We start from the raw sequence: 18,808 nt of genomic DNA on the forward strand, positions 1-18,808 counted from the left end.
TATTTTTCTCTAAAGACAATAGCGGAATCTGGACTGGGATCTATTTTCACTGTCATCTGCTGATCGACCCTCACCGGACACTGGAGATCCAACAGCCAGTGGAACAACGTGACCGTGGTGCCCAAATGAGACAGCTCAGCCCCAGCGCCCACCACCATTATCCGACAGCTTCTCTTTAGGGACCGATGGGATTTCAGGTCACACGTTTACAGACAGATGGTAGGTGGGCACAATTTCCTGACTGTTATGTCTTACCAATAAGAAATACTGTTCTGTCACCTTAAGTCTATTTTGGCTGATATATACAACATACACATTTAATTATGCATGTCCCATAGTGTTTGCATGTTTTCTTCTGCCTTTTTAGATTTGTGTTCTAAAATTATACACATATGAGATTAGGAAATGTAAGGAACAGCCATGAAGCTTCATCGAAGCTTAAGATGAAATTTCCTTCAGATCTTTATTTTTCAAAGACCAGAAGAAGCCTTTGACACAGAGATTTGTTTTTTAAAATGCTAATGTCAAATACAACTACAATATATACTAGAGCCTAGGAAAAATTTATCAAATGCCCTTACACTTTGACAAATTTTAAGAGAATTTGTCCCTGGCAACTGTCTTAGTTCATTCAGGCTGCTGTAACAAGCAGTCACTGGGTGACTTATAGCAAGAGAAACTGATCTCGCCGAGCTCTGGGAGCTGGGAGCCCAAGACGAGCCTGCCAGCAGGGCCGGGCTGTGGGGAAGGCCTCCTGCGGACTGTGGACTGCGGGGACTGCGGCTGCTGAGTGTCCTCGCGGGGCAGGAGGAGCTGGGAGCGAGGGGCCTCTTTCACAAGGACACCGGCCCCGTTCAGGGGGCTCCACACTCAGACCCAAGCACCTCCCCAAACCATTACACAAGAGGTTCCGATTTGGACGTATATATTTTAGAAACATAAATATTCAAACGGTAGTAGGAATCTTAAAATACCAAGATATTAAGTAGACATTTTAAGCCTTAGATTACAGTTTGAGTGATACTATGGAGATAAGTTGGTTATGTGGAAAAATTAAAAATTACGCCAAAAGGAGCAGAAATGAAAAGATCTGGGGGCAGGTGGAGGCCGGAGAACATGGCGGCTTTACTAAAATACATCCTTGTTCACTTCTGTAAATTGAATGCAAATGTCCCTCATTTCTGAACCTGTGATATAAGAAACTAATTATGATTAAAAAACCCATATGCCAGAAGAGAATTTCAAAATATATTTCACATTTCTAGGATCATAAAAAAAATTCCCTGTAAGCATCACCTTAAAATATATTTTATCAGAAATAGTTTTGGTATTAAAATAAACATTTGATAAATATCAGCATGTACTCAAGATATGCTGATGCTATACAGTATAGTTTCAACATATATTTGTATAGTATATTTCACATAAGAATGGTAAGTCATTTCTACATTATTAAAAAAACTGGCAACGCAAGTTCAGACTTAACCATGTGCCTGGCGGACTCCGGCGCCCACACTGCGCACTGGGAAGCCTCCGCGTGCACAGACACGGACCCCACGGCGTGCCCACGCTCCCCAGGATGCAGAAGCAGACCCTGTGGCTGCTGGCGGAGCAGCGAGGGCTGCCACTCAGCTCAGGGGGCCTACGAGCCACGGGACGCTTTGGGAGCTGGGGGGGGAGTGGAAAACCAAACCAGAAGTTTGCTGTACTAGTAGGTGGTCCACTCCCTATCCTACCTCCTCCAAGAAAAGTTAATTTTGTTTTTAATCTTAAAAACTGAAAGTCTAAAGCTTCAAATCCATCTTTTAGCACTATCAGCCAAAAACAAAGAAAATTCTCTTCATTTTCTGATTTTATGACCAAATATCCTGAAGATAGCGTTTTTCTTCTTTTAAAGTAGCCAAAGTTTTCATTGCTTCCAGTTTATCAACTCCACTCTCTTTGCTTATTATTTCCACAAGGGTATCATTTACATCCTTGGCCATATTCTTAGCATCCCTGGAAAACACAAATAGTAGCAATATTAGAAAAACAGAAATTTTTACCCAATCCTCCTTAATGCATGAACCTAATTCCCACTGATGCCCGATCACTAAACTTTAGTCCTGCTTCCATCTCTCAGGAAAGGTCTCCCAGCCCCAGTCACCCACACCTCCCCTGACACTCAGGCCTTCACACAGCCACCATTCTAACAAGTCCTGCCCACCACCCTGGTCACAGATTAAAACCCTTCAGTGTCCACGTCCCGGGAGCAGTCCAAATCCTAAGCATCTGAACGCCTTCCCATCTGGCCCCTGCTCACCTCTCATTCCCTCTATTCCCAAGGCACATAGTGGGACTTGCATGCCAAGGGCAACAAGCTCTCTTAGAGGTGCATCTAGGGCTTCATACATGTATGCACACACACATATGCACACACCCACACACAGGAACGACCTGCTTAGTGAGAACTTACCTGTCCCTGGCCCTTCTCCCAGTGCTCTGATGCGGCTCAGCTCTGCTCACTTACAGGAGGGGTGAGGGCCCTCTGGGGAGCGCCCTCCCCGGGGGCAGGGAGCGCATCTCATTTATCTCCACACCGCTCTGCACCCACACAGGGCCAGAGCACTCACTAGGCACTCGAGGGTTTGTTAAATGAAAGAAGTGTTGAACGGGCCCCTGGCCTGCCAGGAATTGAGCCTGACCTGCCCCTCACAGTAAAATGTACGTCAGAGTCATTCTAGAACTGGTATTTCTTTCCCTGTACTGACGAATCGAATCTCCCATCCCTCCATGTCTGGATTTATTAACTGACTGGTCCCTTGATCCTTTAATAAATATCGCTGCCTGCCGCCGCTTACCTGGTACCTGAGCATGACGGTCACTTACCCACACACGTAAATACAGCCATTTTCCCGAAGAAGGAGCCTGGCCACCTGCTCGCTGTGAAGCTGAATGTTGTCTTGCACGTACTTCACTGGGGCTTCCTCCTCGCCCACAGGGGCATCTCTGGAGAAGGACACCTTCAGGTGAGTTAGGATTCCGAGCTTCTGGAAACGTCTGAGTTCTTCTCTGAAACACAGTACAGAACGGGTCACCGGAAGGTGTGTAAGTGAACATTAAAAAAGTGCACTGAGAACTGTCCACCTGGGACTGAGTCTGACAACGCGTAGAGTACCTGAATAGATAATCCCTGTCCCGATGCCGGCAGCCGAAAAACAACCACGTCGCCCCGAAGTGTGCATCTGGGCGTTGTTCCTGGAGTTTCTCTCTAAGGAAAAAAGAAAGCCGCGATGTTTGACATAAATGTACAACCCATCTCCCTCTGCAGTGGGAACACTGTACCACCAAGCAACCCAGACAGGTCTGCCACATCTGTCCTTGGAGCCCCTGAAGGTCTGCTCTCCGCAGCCTGCCTCGGCCCCTCCCACAGACGCTGCGGTGAGTGAGCGTGTCCGTGGGCTGCAGACGCCGCCGAGTCCTACGTGACATCCTTACAGCAAGAAAAAGTCAGGATGCCACACTGCCACACCCAGACCAATTTCTCTATTCAATATTAATAACAATCTTATGAATAAAATGAACTCTCAAGCATACAGCGGGAAAGTGGCAGAGGGTTCTGAAAGGCAGAATGTCTGCTGAGAACACACTGACGAGACACGCTGAAGGTGTCTGTCACTACTCTTTCGCTTCCCTAAGGAAAAAAAGAACAAAAGAAAACGACAAAGACCATGTTCAAAGGACGTTACCCCACTGTCTGAGGAAAAACTCATTACTTCACAAATGGGGAGAGAAGCACACTTTTATTCATTCTGTATCAAATAGTTCTGTCCTGATGGAAGTTACATGCATTAATACCATCCTACTGAAAATTACTGATATTTGGGGCTCCACTTTGAGACTCATGGTGTAACTGGATCTGTCACCACCGACTGTATCTACTTAAGGAGCAGATGCAACGGCCAGCACGTTGCCACAGTGGACAGCTCTGCAGTGACTCTGCCCCGGCTCCGGACTGCGGGGCAGCAGGCGGAAGTGCTCCAGCAGAACGGGCAGTTCGGGCACAAAGCAAACCCTCTAGGAGAGAGCACGTTTACTGTTCCCATGGTGACAAACTGTTACGCTATTGTGCATTTAATAATAATGTTTTAAAATAAGGATTTCATAACTGTAGTCCAATATCCTAAAAACCACTGCAGAAACAACAAACCTCTGGTCCACTCCCAGGACCACCAGGGATCGCGTGCTCGCCAGCCGGCGACGTACCTGTGCTGCAGGAAACCCAGGAAGGGCGCTACGCCAGTTCCCGGGCCCACCATGACGATGGGGACCGCGGGGTCACTTGGTAAGTGAAAAGAGTTTGTTGTCCGAGGAGAGATGAGGATCTGGAATATTAAAACAAGTTATAATATGAAAGAAAATCTAAAAAGCACATAACCAAGGTGATCTTTGCTAAAGAAACCAGAAAGCGCAAATTCCCTCAAAGAAACATTACAAATTTACATAGCATGACATCTTGTTGAAACTGTGAACATGCTCATCACTACAGAGGAACAAACAAGTGTATTTTACACATTTCTATTTAAATCAATGGTATGTTTAAAAGGACAGGCTCGATATTTCTGAGGTAGAACACTGACCAGATATAATCGCCCCTTTTCTAGCTCCATGAATAAGGTGTGCTCCCCGCACCACAGGTCCAACGTGCGACACGCATTTTGGAGGAATGCAGAAGGACATGAGGACGTGACCGTGTTTGTGCACACAGAAGCAGTAAGACTAACATCAAGGTGGTGTGAAAGTTTTAAGTGAAAATTAGGCGGCTAACTAGGAAATTGAGGGCTTGCTCCAAAGATGCTGGAGAACTGCATGGTGTTCTGGGTTCAAGTTGTTTCTGTTTGTGCTAAACTCAAAGTAAGTGATAGACAAAACCTTTTCACCAAAATTTCAGAAGACTTTTCTCCTCAATCACGTGGCAGCATGACTTACAAGAAACAGATCTGTAAGTACACAGAGATTTCTCTGCGTTTCCCTTCGCCACACGCACACGTTATGCTGGGTGGTGCTAAGAGTGAGGAGTGACAGGAATCGCTCCATAGTCCATGCTGGTAACTGTGTATGTTTCAACCTTTAATTCAAGGAAAAAAATCACATGAAGTTCATGGACAGGACTTACTTAAGTGAAGAACTGGCAGAGCTGTATCAAATCACTGTCCTCATTATGGAATGACACTAATTAATATCACATTAGCCTATTCACTTGGTTCCTTGACTTAATGATTTTGTTCAAGGTACTCAGTATGACAAGCACTAGGAATAGAGAACGGAGCAGAACCGAATCCATCTTCATGGGGCTTGTATTCTAGTGGGTGGAATGAACAAACACACGTCCCTAGAATGACTAGTGATTACCTCTCACGAGGCAAAGACAGGACACAATGGTATGGCCGTGAACTGCTAACAAAGCCTGATCTCTGTGTTCAGGGACTGCGAGGAGCCCCTGAACAGCAGTCAGTCGGTCTCGCGGCAGCACATCTCAGACGGGTCACAGCGCCACACACACCGACTCCTGGCTCTCCTGGACGATCCTGTCCTTAGGTCAGAGGGAAAGACTGAGGGAGGCGAGCCACGCCATCAGGCCCAGGGCTCCTACTCGGACGTGGTTGGCACACACCCGGTCTGCTCAGGTTTCACTGGTGGAGGCTAAATGCCAGTGGGAGGTGGAGTCTATTCCACGGGGGGTTGGGAGATGGGGGCGGGGCGGCATTTGAACGACTGTACTACCTAGCAGTTCGGGGGAGGGCCGGTGGCGGATCATGCCCTAAATATTCTCTCCACTTCCTAATAAAATATGGTACTACTAAACACCAGGAAACTTAAGACAGTTCTAAATTATCATTTCTACCTGCACCTCTGACGTCTGAATATTGGGTAGTCAAAATCTGTTAAAGTTGGGAAGGAAAGAGGGAGGAGAGGCAGAAGGAAAGCGGGAATATGAGGAAGACACCTCTCCTTAGAGTCTAGGATACATTATGAATACACTGTTACTTTTTTAACTTTGTGGCGTTCATCTGGTATTATATGATCACGAAGTAACATAACACCTTTATGCCAATATTAAAATATTTCCTTTTTTTTAAAAAAAGAATCTTCTCAGGTGATCAACGTTTTGTAGTGATATAAAAATCTAGGAGCACTGAGGAGGGAGGAGAAAAATGGATGGGGACACACACATACACACGGAGTAAACCAGCTCTGTTGCAGGCAGCAGCCTGAGAAAATACCAAGTTAAAGGGCAATGTCAAGCAGCAATCTTCCTGTAAGCCCTCTTGCGTATGTACCAGAGGTCTTAATTCCTTCTAAGAGCCGTGACCTTTTCAATTCCAATAACTTATAGCAACCAAACCAGTCATAAAATAATGCTACAAATGACACATTCATTTCAATACCATGGAGAAGAAGACTTCACAATAAAGCCTGCAGTTTTTTTTTTTAATTCCAGTCATTCGTATGGGTGGGGAGGGACAACCTGATACTGTTGGCTATGCATGTGGCCTCGAATGAGATTTTGCTGAGTGCTGTATCGAAATATATAATGTGTCTAGATATAACGTGTCCACAGTTTGTTTCAGAATAACCAGATAACATTTTTCTTCTGTGTGTTTCAAAAGTGACCCCCCCCACAATGTCTTCTCACTAAGAGCGCCACTTCAGAATCGAGACGCCACAGCTCTGAAAAAAGGGAAGAAATAGGGCCAAGTGCAAATGCTGCTGCCCAAACTGAAGGACATCAGGTCAGTCGTTGGTTGTCGCCTGACTGCCTCTCCAGAAGGGCTTCTGCAGGACACAGCCTGTGGCTTAAACGTACAACAAGGCAGTTTTCGATATTCACTTGGCTCCTCTGTGCCAATCTACCAAAAATATTAACAGAAAAGGTCTTCTAAGAATATGACAGGCAAATCAGAAAGGACTCTATTATATAAAAATCATGCTTCACATATTCACAAAATGCTCGGACCACTTAATAGAGAGTGAAAGTAATGTTTTCCCGACTTTCCAACAGGGACTTAAAAACTCAAGTGGGGCACACACACTCTGAATAATCCGGTGGTGCTGGACAGTGCAGGAAGGCTACACATTTTTCCTAATCAAGCAAAGAACATCATTTCAACGGTGCCAATGGCACACTGCTGGTACCTTGGGAGCCAGGGCTTTCACGTCATCTGCAGGGGATGCACGTGTGTTCGGCAGAAGAAATGACTCAACCAGCGTGGCCAGCCAGCCTGTGCACACGCCTCTCCGCGGAGCCGGCGATGTGGCGCTGGACGAGAACTCCACGATGTTAAAAGCAAAGCGAAGCTTCCCAGGGTGAGCTAGACTGGAGCTGCCAAGACACACACGCATCTTTAAACTCTGTTAGGGCCAATACATTTAGGCCAAACTAGCCCATTTTTATTGCAGGGAAAATCCAGAGTAGAGCAAAGTAGGTTTACAGTTATGAGTAATGAAACACTAAGTTTATTCTCGTGTTTTTACTTATCATCAATGTATTATTTTCTGTAGGAAAGACTGTAAGCCTACTTCTGCTCCACCCTGTTCTTCCTTATGGGCTCTAATGCATCTTCTGACTCCCAACTCTTCTCTGCTGCCACTTAGAAGCTCCCGCCCTCATTTCATAATATCACTCAGGGAAGCTTCTAATGACCTATTGGCCTTCAAGACTAGGTGCAGTAAGATTTGCGCACTTTCCCCTCCCTCCCCCGTCCTCCTCCACTGTCTACTGAAGGCTACCAGGCACACCACTAACGGCAGCACCAGGAGAACAGCTGCCCAAAGTGGGAACCCAGTTTGGAGTGCGGGAGCCACTGAGGTTCCCTACTCAATGAACTCCTGGAGGGCAGGACTCCTCACACTGGTCTGCTTCATTCCTTACTATGCCTGAGACTTCTCCACCAATCGGGTAAGTTTTCACTGAATGCGTGTGTAGCTACTGCAGATTTGGAAGGTGGACTTCATAATGTGTTGGGAGGAAGATGCTATGTCTCATGTTAGTAAATAGCAGTACCTTGCACATGAATAAGGTCTGGGCTGAAGCTTAGGAAGATGTTCTAGAAGAAAATAAAAATAAGCAATTATTAACTCATGCCTACTGAAAATACAAGATATATAAGGGGTAAAAAAAGTCAAGGTCTCATTTGATTATTTTATTTAATTATTCAAAATAATTTAAGTTTTAGTTTTAAACTATATTTTGAAGCACATGTAAATCCACCATATCTGAGTGAACTACTACTGAATATTTTTGCCAAATTCCTAAAGTAAACCAGACATACTACATTTCCCTATCTGAAATCAGTGCTTCTACCTAATGGCTGGTTTCTGAAACTAAAAGATGCTACAGGAGAAGGTCTATGAGTGGGCTTCAGGGTCAAGAAGCCCATTAATTTCTCCTGTGTGCCCATGCAGTTTTCTGGAGTGTTCAGACAGAGTTTTCAGATTTGAAATAAGATCATGACCCCCTAAAGATTAAAGACCCCAATTTTAAGAATTTTGGATATTGAGGCTTGAAATATTTTTCCTTCTTATATTTATATGATAGTAAAAAAATGGGAAGTTAGCAATGGGCATTTTTAAATCAACTTATTGAGGAACCTAGTGAGTTCAAGATACATAGGTGTGTCTAAAACAGACTAAGAAATCAGTATCTGAATACTTAGTTGTCCATCAAAAAGCTTTCAAATTTTTCAGTCACGTTTGTAATAATTTTCAATATCATATTTGTAAGAGTAAAGAGTTTCAATGCCGTATTTGTAACAGTTACTGTATTTTGCTATGTATAATACACACTTCTTTGCCCAAATTTTTGAGGGAAATATAAGCATGCGTATTATATGTGGGTAGTACCTAAAGTACTTTGTATCTGTTCTTGAGTTTTGTAATTTGTTATGTAAAATTGCTTGTACCATACATAAAACATAAATGCTAAAATTCCTTTATAATACAAAATACAAAAACCAAGTACCTATGTAGAAATGAATAAAAAATTGAATTGAAAATTAAAACAAAAGATCATTTTCCTGGAAGTCAGGGGCAAAAACATAGATGAGCATTTTAGACAAGAGGGCACGATACACGACAAAATACAGTACTTAGCAAAAATTTGGAAAGATCTTTCTAAAATGGCTTGGTTTTAATGAATATAAAAAAGTTTCATACATGACTCAAGCTGTAGACATACTATGTTTTCTTAAACTGAAAAATAAGTCAAATTTTAATGTCTCAGTATCTTAGTTTTTCACAAAACTGGGTAATAAATGACAATAAAAGGTCTAAAAGGTAACAGGAAATCCATGAACGGAACTCCTCTGTGATCCCGAGCTTCACGAGACTTTGTGTAACTTCCCTGCACGTGTTCTGAATGTTCCCCCAAGCCCTCTATTCACCTGTAAGACTCAAATAAAAATGCAGGGCGTTCCTGTGAATACAGGAAAGCAGGGAAGAGCAGTCTTACCTGGTGACAATTTGTACCCTTTTGAGGATGAGGAAAGAAGAAAGAGAATGAAATACTGAGAAATTAAAGGAACAAAAAAGCAGGGCCTGACTTGGACAGGAGAGCGGCTTCACTGTGTCCTGCGGGAATCAAAAAGGACTCTGCCGGCTCAACAGTGAAAAGCACAACACATGCTTTCCTGCCACCAAAGGCAGACACAAATTTCAGGAATTTTACTACTCATCATTACAGGCAAACACCGTGGAGATGACAAAATTACAAGCACAGGAAAGTAGTACGAATGTAATTTGAATCATTACAATTCTCACGGCCACCAAGACTCCACTGAAAGCCCTCCCCTCCCCCAAAGCGGTTCCTCCAGGAGGATCTGAAGCCGTCTGCTGCTGGAGTTGGAGACCCAGGAGACAGTCTGAACGAACACAGGACCGACACGCATCTGCGTATTTCGTGACGGTCTCTCCCAGCTCGATGCCCAGATGTGCTCTAAGTAAGGCCCCGTGCCCTGGGACAACAGGAGAGCCCCCTTTTGCTGAGGAAGGACCCTAGATCTGGACTTGAGCAAAGTCTTTGCCCCCAACGCCACATCGTAAAAGGTGGGATTACCTGTAAGAAGCCTGAGAGAAAAAATTTGGCAAAAATGCTTTCTGAAAAATAGTAAAATAGAATAGATGCTAAATGCTGAGCAAAAAATGAGAATTAAGACTGGCCATATGAAGAGAGAAAATGACAGTGACGATGTTAGAAGAAACAAGGAGACAAAAAAGCATGGAAGAGGGACCCTCTCGGCCTTCCTGAGGGCAGTTCAGATGTCAAGGCACCCGGAAGACAAACTGAGATGCCGGCTCACTGCTCACAGCTTGTTCCGATGTGCTCCCGAGTGGCTGCACAGAATTCACAGGCCAGGAGACATGACAGCAGCCACTGTTCTTAACCACACAGAGCAAGCAGCCCTGGAGCGCAGGGACCATGACCGTGACCACTTACCAAGCAGGAGGCTGAGTGGAGGCTGGCAGGATGGGAAAGCGAGCAGAAGGTCTAACAGGCTGGCGCAGGCGTCTCTCACAAAACGGTTGTAATCGGTTGCCCCCTGTCTGCTGCACAGCTCCTGCAGCCTTCGCTTCTCGGCACCATCACTGGTACAGTCCACAAGGGCTCGCAAAAGTGCCTGTGGCCAAAGGAAAGGAAGCAGACTTAAATCGTCATGTGCGCTGTGGTTATAGCTATCAGAACCATTTGGTAGTGTCTGCCTAGGCATGTGCCCGACTGTCCAAGAAAAAGTGAGAGAGCCACTAAAAGTGTGGTCAGGAAAAGGGAATTTACTCTGCTATCTGATTTAATGTCAGCCTGTTAGGAAAACCTACTTTTATGTTGAATTTTTGTTCACCTTTCCTGTACTCTGAACTAACCTCTTTAGTCCCAAGTGTGATCTCAAATTACATGTCAGGTGTATCTGAGAAAAAGTGGTCAAAACATCTAACTCGACATTTTGCGTCAGACCACAATACTGCTCTTGCCTTAGCTGACGGTGACAACCTAGACTCCCACACTTACTGGTAGTGGGCAGCTGTTAAGTGCTTCTCAGGTGATAAGCACTGGGCAGGTGAGACACTGGGGACAAAGTGACATCTACCTTGCCCGTAGGGTTTCACAGGCTCAAGAGAGCAACAGAAGTCAAGGAATAGTTCGTGTACAAGAAGCTAGCTCCCCCAACAGAGGCCCATGCAGAATGCAAGACTGAGCGGAGGGCTGGCCACTGGAAACGAGGGGGAGGAAGAGGGGCTACACGATGGCACAGCTGCAGGAAGGCCGGGGACCGCATGCAGTTCAGTATGTGAGCAGGAAAACGTGGACACGGGGCGGGAGGCAGACGAGACAGAACGGGCCAGAACGTCAAACACCCTGCAGTACACGGACACTCGGTCACTCAGATTCATTGTAGAAAAAGGAAAATATGAACAAAAAATGAAAAACCAAGTCCTGAATCTGAAATCTCAAAGCCTGACTCAAGTCCAAACTCTGGAACAAAGGACCAAACACGCCAATGACTTGAGGTTCCGATGCAATTCCAAGCTTATCTATCCTCTGACATATACAGCTCTTATCGCTCAAGGTGATTTAGGATGAAAGCACTTGAGCAAGTTATTTGCATCAAATGCTTCTCGGATGCTAACGGATGCTGCTGCTTTCATTCCACGGCTCAGACTTCGTGTGCTCTGCATTCCCTCAACAGGGCTGGCCAGGCCGCTGGCCCTGCGGAGGTCACAGGCTTCCAGCGGCTTAGCTGTGAACCCTGCCTGCGTGATCCAGAGACCCACACATCCACACAGCTTTCTCAAGGTGCCCTACACAGCGCCAAACGTACCACAGGCACCTGGGAAAGGCTGTAGAATGAAAAACACCCAAGTCTCTGCAGGGACCTACGGTAGGGTAAAAGAGTTTACCAGTAACACTTTGTGCCAATTTCTCGAGTCAACAAAACTTCCTGAGTTGCAGTAAAATCCTGAGTTGCAATAAAATAGCAGCAATTGTAAATCTTTAACTTATTTGTTGCTTTAGAATTACAGCAACTTTCTGGTCCAAAGGATACACAGCACTGCTTGCAGAGAACAAGTGGGTGGAAATCACAAACATTTAAAGTGCAAGTATTTTTAAAGCAGCAATTCGACTCCAAGGAATGTGTTTAAAAAAAAAGTTCAAACGGGTGTGCAAAAATGAATACAGTGCAAGAATGTTCCTCTCAGTTTTTTTTGAATAGTGAAAAACTGGAAGGAACCAACTGTCCATGATTAAACCGGCAATTTCATTCTGGCCCCTGTGGCTTCTGTCCTTTATCTCCCCTCTCTTTCCATGCTGGGCCACACACACTACTCATTTCTTCATAAGTGAAAAACACGTTACAGAGCTGTATATGTACTAGAGAACCTCATTTTTTTAAAAAGCAAAACAATATTCAAGCATTAACTCTGAGGGCTTGATTATATAGAACTTTTGTTTCTTGAGTTAGCTATTCTTGCGTCTGCAATTTTTACAATGAGCATATTACTTTTATGGTAAAATAATATAAAATTCATGAAATTTTTTTAAATGGTAGAATTAAACTAACATTTTAAATTTATTTAATTTAATCAAGGCGCTTTCACCACAGTTAATTCTAAATTTCTCATGGCATCTAGGACTCAGCCTCTCTCTAGGTAGTTTGCTTCCCAAAGGCAACAAATGCACGTAGAAAAAAACTGCCTCCTGAAGGGTGGTGGCCTACTAATACCACTGTCTATGCTCCCTGGCCAGATACATCTGGCAAAGCACAGGGCAGAGAGTTTTACTCCTTGGCACCCATTTGAGGAACATGGTTAGAGTGAGTCATGAATCAGTTAAACTTCTGTTTTTTAAATATAGCCACATACTGACATCTAGTGGATAGTTCTCTCTCCAAATTTATCTCAACATCAATGCAGCCTACCAAAATCTTTCAATATCTCCCAGTAAATTCTGCCTTAACAATGCATAATTCTGCAGTTTTACATAAAAGGGAGCGCAACGACATTAAACAGCTGACAGACACGGGGTGGTGCACTCTCATTCCCCGTCAGCCGTCAGAGACAGGTGTCAGTGTGCGGATGGATAACACAGGATCACCTAGGGCTACCTTCATCACTGATTAATCCGCTGCATTAAATTAATGTCCAGTAAAAGTAAGACTAACAAAAAGCCTTATTTAAGAAATCTCACTTCAACAGGACACATGAAATTTCCAGGGAAACACAACATAAAAATATTTTGTCTACGAGTTATGAAGACGCCACACACCCTTGGGGACTAATTTTGAAAACACGCTGTGAGGACCATCTTTTCTAAGACTTCAAAGGGCAGAGAGCAGATCTGTTTAACAAACCCAACAGAGAGCTAGCCATGTTTGTAAATAGTTTCCCAAAGAAGAATGAAGAATACCTTTTTAGGAACAGCCCGAATTTCGAGGCACCAGGTAAGGATGGACTGGAGAGAACACCTCTCAGGTATGTGCTGGGGCAAGGCTGCTCCTTTTCAAGTGGACAAGAAGGTGTTCACGGCACAGAAAAGAAAGAGTGAAAGGTTTGGTACCCGCCCCCACCATCAGTGACAGCGATGCTTTACATTACAGTGTTATCAAACTGCAGTGTGATTGTGACATTGTTTATTCTGTAAAAAACATTCCTCAAAATAAATCCGGCAGAAAAGCCTGTTTTACAAAAAAAAAAAAAGAATTATAAATTCAACAGATATAACAACCAAATATAGGTATGCCAAATAAAAGGAAGGAATTTATTCAAAACCAAGGAACTGAAGGAAGGTCAAATGTGGCATCTGTCAACATCCCATGTAATTCTCTGAAAGAATTTTAGGCCCTGGCCGGGTAGGTACCCAGCTGGCTGGAGTGTCGTCCTGACAAGCCAAGGTTGTGACTTCAAACCCCAGTGAGGGCACATAAAAGAATCAACCAATGAATGTATTAAATAAGTGGAACACCAAACCAACATCTCTCTCTACCCCTCTCCCCTCTAAAATCAATACATTAAAAAATGTTTAAAATTAGTATCAAAAAAAGAAAAAAATTAGAACTGCCTGAGCTGAAAAAAATCCTCCTTTAATGATAAAAAATCAATTATTTATATTAAATAAGCAATAACATGCTATAGTAAACATAAAAGGAAAACAACCTTTTTTAAAGGCTGATAACGGTTTGCCTGTACAACATTTTAATATGTGAACTTAGGAACAAAATAACACTAACTTCAAAAAGCAAATAAATCAGTCCAACTAGCCAACCTGCTTCTCCAAAGTCAGTTACATTCCCTTTTAATGTCAGTATGTGGCCAATAAGCATAAAACCCATCATCATCTCACTCAGTGTAGTTGCTGTAAAGGTCAAGGATCCAGCAACACTGGCCAGTGCCTATGTTTTTCCGCTGACAACAGCCGATCCCCTGATGCTCAATGGGAGTGTGGGGGGCGGGGGGGGGGGCGGGGGGGGGCACTTGCCTGTGTCACCTCCGAGTTGCCGGCCCAGGGACACCTTAAGAAAAGGGTCAGAGCCCTACCTTTCTTTTTGGTGTCTGTTTTGATTTTCAAGAGGACACAATGCTCCCTTTGGCCTGTGAGCTGCAGCCTTTGGAGCAGGCTTCGCACCTCGGACTCGCTGTTGGGACAGAGCACGTTGAAGGCGTCTCCCGGCTGATAGGAGAACTCTGTCTTCTAGAGAAGAACAAGCACAAAAGAAAAAAATCCCATATGAACTAAAGATCTTAGCTGTGAGCAACAAAATTAGTTTTTATTGTAATCACCATTTTAATATATCAGTTAGAAACTCCAAATGGTTTTAATTACAAAAAAAGCTAACAAGCCAATGAACTGAATGAACATATGTATTAGGAGTTATTTTAAAAATGGAATTCTGTAGTTATCCATTGTTTTGCTTTATACCACCGAGTACTTACAGAATGGAAGCAGAGACCTTCCCCATTTTATAGAGTAAGGGATCTCAATAAGAAGTGTTTTAGCAATCCATGTAGAACACACACACACACACACACACACACACACACACACACACACGGGCACAGACACGTTATGAGCAAAAGAAACTCCCCGAGGCCATTTGCATTGGTCTTCAATTTCCTTCCCTTTGGGGAGGGGTACAGTGGGAGAGGACACTATTTTTTCCTTCATGAGTGGAAAGTGTTACACCATCTGGCTTGGTCCCGGAGGTGAACAAACAGCGTGTCTATTAACAGAGTGATGGGGAACGCAGACCAGCGTCTGGAGAGGGCCTCTGACCACACGCACTCACACCGCTGGCCTGTGGGGGATGGACTGGCCTCACCAAACGGGCCACTCTTGCCTCTGCATGACCAAAGTAGAGCAGCAGAATAGAAAATAAAATGTTCTGATGTACCCAGAATATTTAACAATACGGAATGCTAAAATGTTCAAAAAAAGTATGGGACGACTCAATACTATGTATGCAAAACCTAGTTTTGCTGCCTGTCATTTTTCTGTTTCCATTAGGAAATTCAATGTATCTACATACACAGCCTTGATGCGCCCTCACTTTCCTGAAATTGCAACCCACTGAGCTTCTCAGGGCCTTCATCAAATGAAGGGCTGAACTGCACAGCTCTCAAGAAGTATCCAACCACTGAGCTTTCGAGGTCATCCACCATAGTTTCTTAACCTGAAGTCACCAGATTTGGAGAAGGTGCCGGGGATGGGCTAGTGGGTGAAGTTGAGAGATAAGTACAGTGACCCCTGAAACTATAGGAAATGTTTAAATACAAGCATTTCTCTGGAAAGAGGATCAGTGATTTTTTCCCAGATTCTCAAAGGAAGGAGAACCAGTGCTCTGAAAAAATGAACTAATACATGACTGTCTAGGCTGAGCGCCATTTCCTACCAGCCCGCTGACCTGGGTCAACAGCTTCCTCCCGGGACTCCTCCTGCATGGAAAGGCTGTTCTGATGCCATTATACTCTCATGGGCAATGTGTGAGGCGGCAACACTATACTTTCAAGCTGCTCATTTTAGGCCCTCCCTGAAGTGAGAAGAAAACAGGTGTGAGGTGGGGAGAAGTATGATGGGTAAGAATAAAAGGCCAACTTCTAGTCAAGATGGAGGCATAGTTAGACACACTTTGCCTCCTTGCACAACCATAAGAAGGATCAAAACCAATCTCAAAACAAAAAAAACACTTTGGCTGGTATAGCTCAGTGGATTGAGCACAGTCCTGAGAACCAAACAACCACAGTTCAATTCCCAGTGAGGGCACATGCCCGGGTTGCAGGCCACTTCCCAGCCGGGGACTCACAAGAGGCAACCATACACTGATATTTCTCTCCTTCTCTCCTCCCTTCCTCTCTAAAGATAAATAAATAAAATCTTATAAAAAAGAATACCCAGAACTGCCAGAAAATCCAACTGTATGGAAGTCCAACAACCAAGGATTTAAAGAAGCCATATTCATCCAGATGGGTCGGAGGGGCAGAGACAGGGAGTGCAGGGGCAGAGAGGACACAGTGAGGTGGCAGTGAGGTGGCGGTGGCCGACAGAACGGGAGGTCCCACATTGATGTGAGATGGATGAAGATCAGGAGAAACACCTGGGGAGCCAGTGATCCCAGCCCCAGGCCAAATCGCACAGAGCAGGGTTCCAGTGCCAGGGAAATAAAGCCTCATTAACTGTTGGTTGTAAAAACCAGCAGGGGTTGGGGCAGCAGAAGAAACTGCTGGTCTCTCAGGTGAGTGTTTTAAGGGCCTGCACAGTCCTACAATGTACACAAACCCACCTACTCTGGGAACCACCACTAGGCAATAGCTAGAGAGGCGCCAACTGCATACAAGAAGTAGGTGAAGTGACTGGAATGGTGAGTGCTGAGCAAGCCTCCGGCAGAATTGTCTCCTCTCTGGCTCCTCCCCCCCACACAAAGCCACAAAGCAGTGAAGCGGGTTGACTCACCCTGGTAATTACCTGAGGTTCTGCCTCATTCAACGTGACAGGTGCAGCAAGACAGGGAGTCAAAGAAGCTCTACATAATATACAGAAACAAACACAGGGAGGCTGCTAAATTGAAGAGACAAAGAAACATGACCAAAATAAAAGAAAAGAACAAAACCCCAGAAAAAGAACTAAATGAAACAAAGATAGCTAACCTATCAGATACAAAGTTCAAAACACTTGTGATAAGGATGCTCAGAGAACTCAGTGCCTAAGTATGACAAAGGCACTGAGAAGAAATGAAGCCTACGCTAAGTGAAATAATGAAAAATCCACAGGGAACCAACAGTGAAGGGAAGGAAGCCAGAGTTCAAATCAATGACTTGGAGTAGAAGGAAGAAATAAAGTGAACCAGAACAGAATGAAGAAACAAGAATTCAAAAAAGTGAGGAGAGAATAAACAACTCTGGGACATCTCCAAAAGTGCCAACATCAGAATCATAGGGGATGCCTGAAGGAAAAGAGGAAAGTAAGAAACTGAAAACTAGTTTGAAAAAATAATGAAAGAAAACTTTCTTAAATTTGGTGAAGGAAATGGACACACAAGTCCAGGAAGCACTGAGAGTCCCAAACAAGGTGGACCTAAAGAGGGCCACACCAAGACACATCATAATTAAAATGCCAAAGGTTAAAGATGAAGAATCTTATAAGCAGCAAGAGAAAGGAAGAGAGTTACCTACAAAGGAGTTCCTATAAGACTATCAGTGGATTTTTCAAAAGAAACTTTGCAGACTAGAGGGGACTGGCAAGAAATATTCAAAGTGATGAAAAGCAAAGACCTACAACCTAGATTACTCTATCCAGCAAAGCTATCATTTAGAATGGAAGGGCAGATAAAGTGCTTCCCAGACAAGGTAGGAGTTCACCATCACCAAGTCCTTATTATATGAAATGTTAAAGGGAACCATTTAAGAAAAGGATCAAAACTATGAATATTAAAATGGCAACAAACTCACAACTAGCAACAACTGAATCTAAAAAAAAACAAAACAAACTAAGCAAACAACCAGAACAGGAACAGAATCATAGATATGGAGATCATTTGGAGGGCTATCAGCAGGGTGGGAGATGGGGAAGAATGAGGTCAAAGATACAGGGATTAAGAAGCATAACTGGTAGATACAAAATAGACAGAGGGATGTTAAGAACAGTACAGGGAATGGTGAAGCCAAAGAGCTTATACATGAGAGCCATGGACATAGTCTCATGAAACTATGGGACATGACACTATGGGACAAGGGACATGAGACTATGTCCATGGGGGCAGTGATTGCTGTTGGGAATGTGGGGTAGGAGGTGGAGGGGAACAAAAGGTGAAAAACCAGGACAACTGTAATAGCATAATCAACAACATGTACTAAAAAAAAAGAATAAAAAGGCCAGAGTCCTGTCAGAGACTCTCTTCCAGAGTGTACCAACTAGAACAGCACACAAGTAAGTCTGCACTCCTTGACAACATGACTGCGGTGAGAAATAAATTCTGTAACTTACTGAAATGTCCAATTCTACCAGAAGAGTGGTTTTTATGGCATCACTGGTAGTCAGCTGAACTGCCTTCGAAATTGGAACTTGAAAAATTGGATCTACTGAAGTCACAGACGCTTGGCTTTCCTCCTTGAGAAACAAATGTGACAAAATATTACTAAGTGCATTTTTCAATAATACTTACCACTGCTTCACTAAGTGACTACATAAGATCTACGGGATCTTATAAAACATCCTGGCTATTTAAGTATTCCTTTCTAAGGTAAGTGACTACACACATATGCTTTTCCATCTTTCGAGAGAGAAGCT

At 43.9% G+C, this 18,808-nt stretch overlaps 1 protein-coding gene across 3 annotated transcripts in view; it reads right to left on the minus strand.

The window, feature by feature from the left end:
* Window positions 1-444: 444 nt before the first annotated feature.
* The window catches only part of MTRR (5-methyltetrahydrofolate-homocysteine methyltransferase reductase), a 31,425-nt gene continuing 13,061 nt past the window's right edge, over window positions 445-18,808 (minus strand). For all 3 annotated transcript variants that reach the window (XM_053657379.1, XM_037145290.2, XM_037145291.2), the window contains exons 6-15: window positions 18,506-18,628; window positions 14,566-14,719; window positions 13,439-13,527; window positions 10,475-10,655; window positions 8,045-8,087; window positions 7,177-7,363; window positions 4,246-4,364; window positions 3,158-3,250; window positions 2,869-3,051; window positions 445-1,998 (exon numbers count right to left, since the gene is read on the minus strand). In XM_053657379.1, the coding sequence (XP_053513354.1) occupies window positions 1,854-1,998; window positions 2,869-3,051; window positions 3,158-3,250; window positions 4,246-4,364; window positions 7,177-7,363; window positions 8,045-8,087; window positions 10,475-10,655; window positions 13,439-13,527; window positions 14,566-14,719; window positions 18,506-18,628 (1,317 nt within the window). In that variant the 3' untranslated portion in view covers window positions 445-1,853. The remainder of the gene's footprint in view (window positions 1,999-2,868; window positions 3,052-3,157; window positions 3,251-4,245; window positions 4,365-7,176; window positions 7,364-8,044; window positions 8,088-10,474; window positions 10,656-13,438; window positions 13,528-14,565; window positions 14,720-18,505; window positions 18,629-18,808) is intronic.

Source organism: Artibeus jamaicensis, unplaced genomic scaffold (genome assembly GCF_021234435.1).
Source record: "Artibeus jamaicensis isolate MK-2021 breed Jamaican fruit bat unplaced genomic scaffold, CSHL_Jam_final scaffold_369, whole genome shotgun sequence".
NCBI classification, from domain to species: Eukaryota; Metazoa; Chordata; class Mammalia; order Chiroptera; family Phyllostomidae; genus Artibeus; species Artibeus jamaicensis.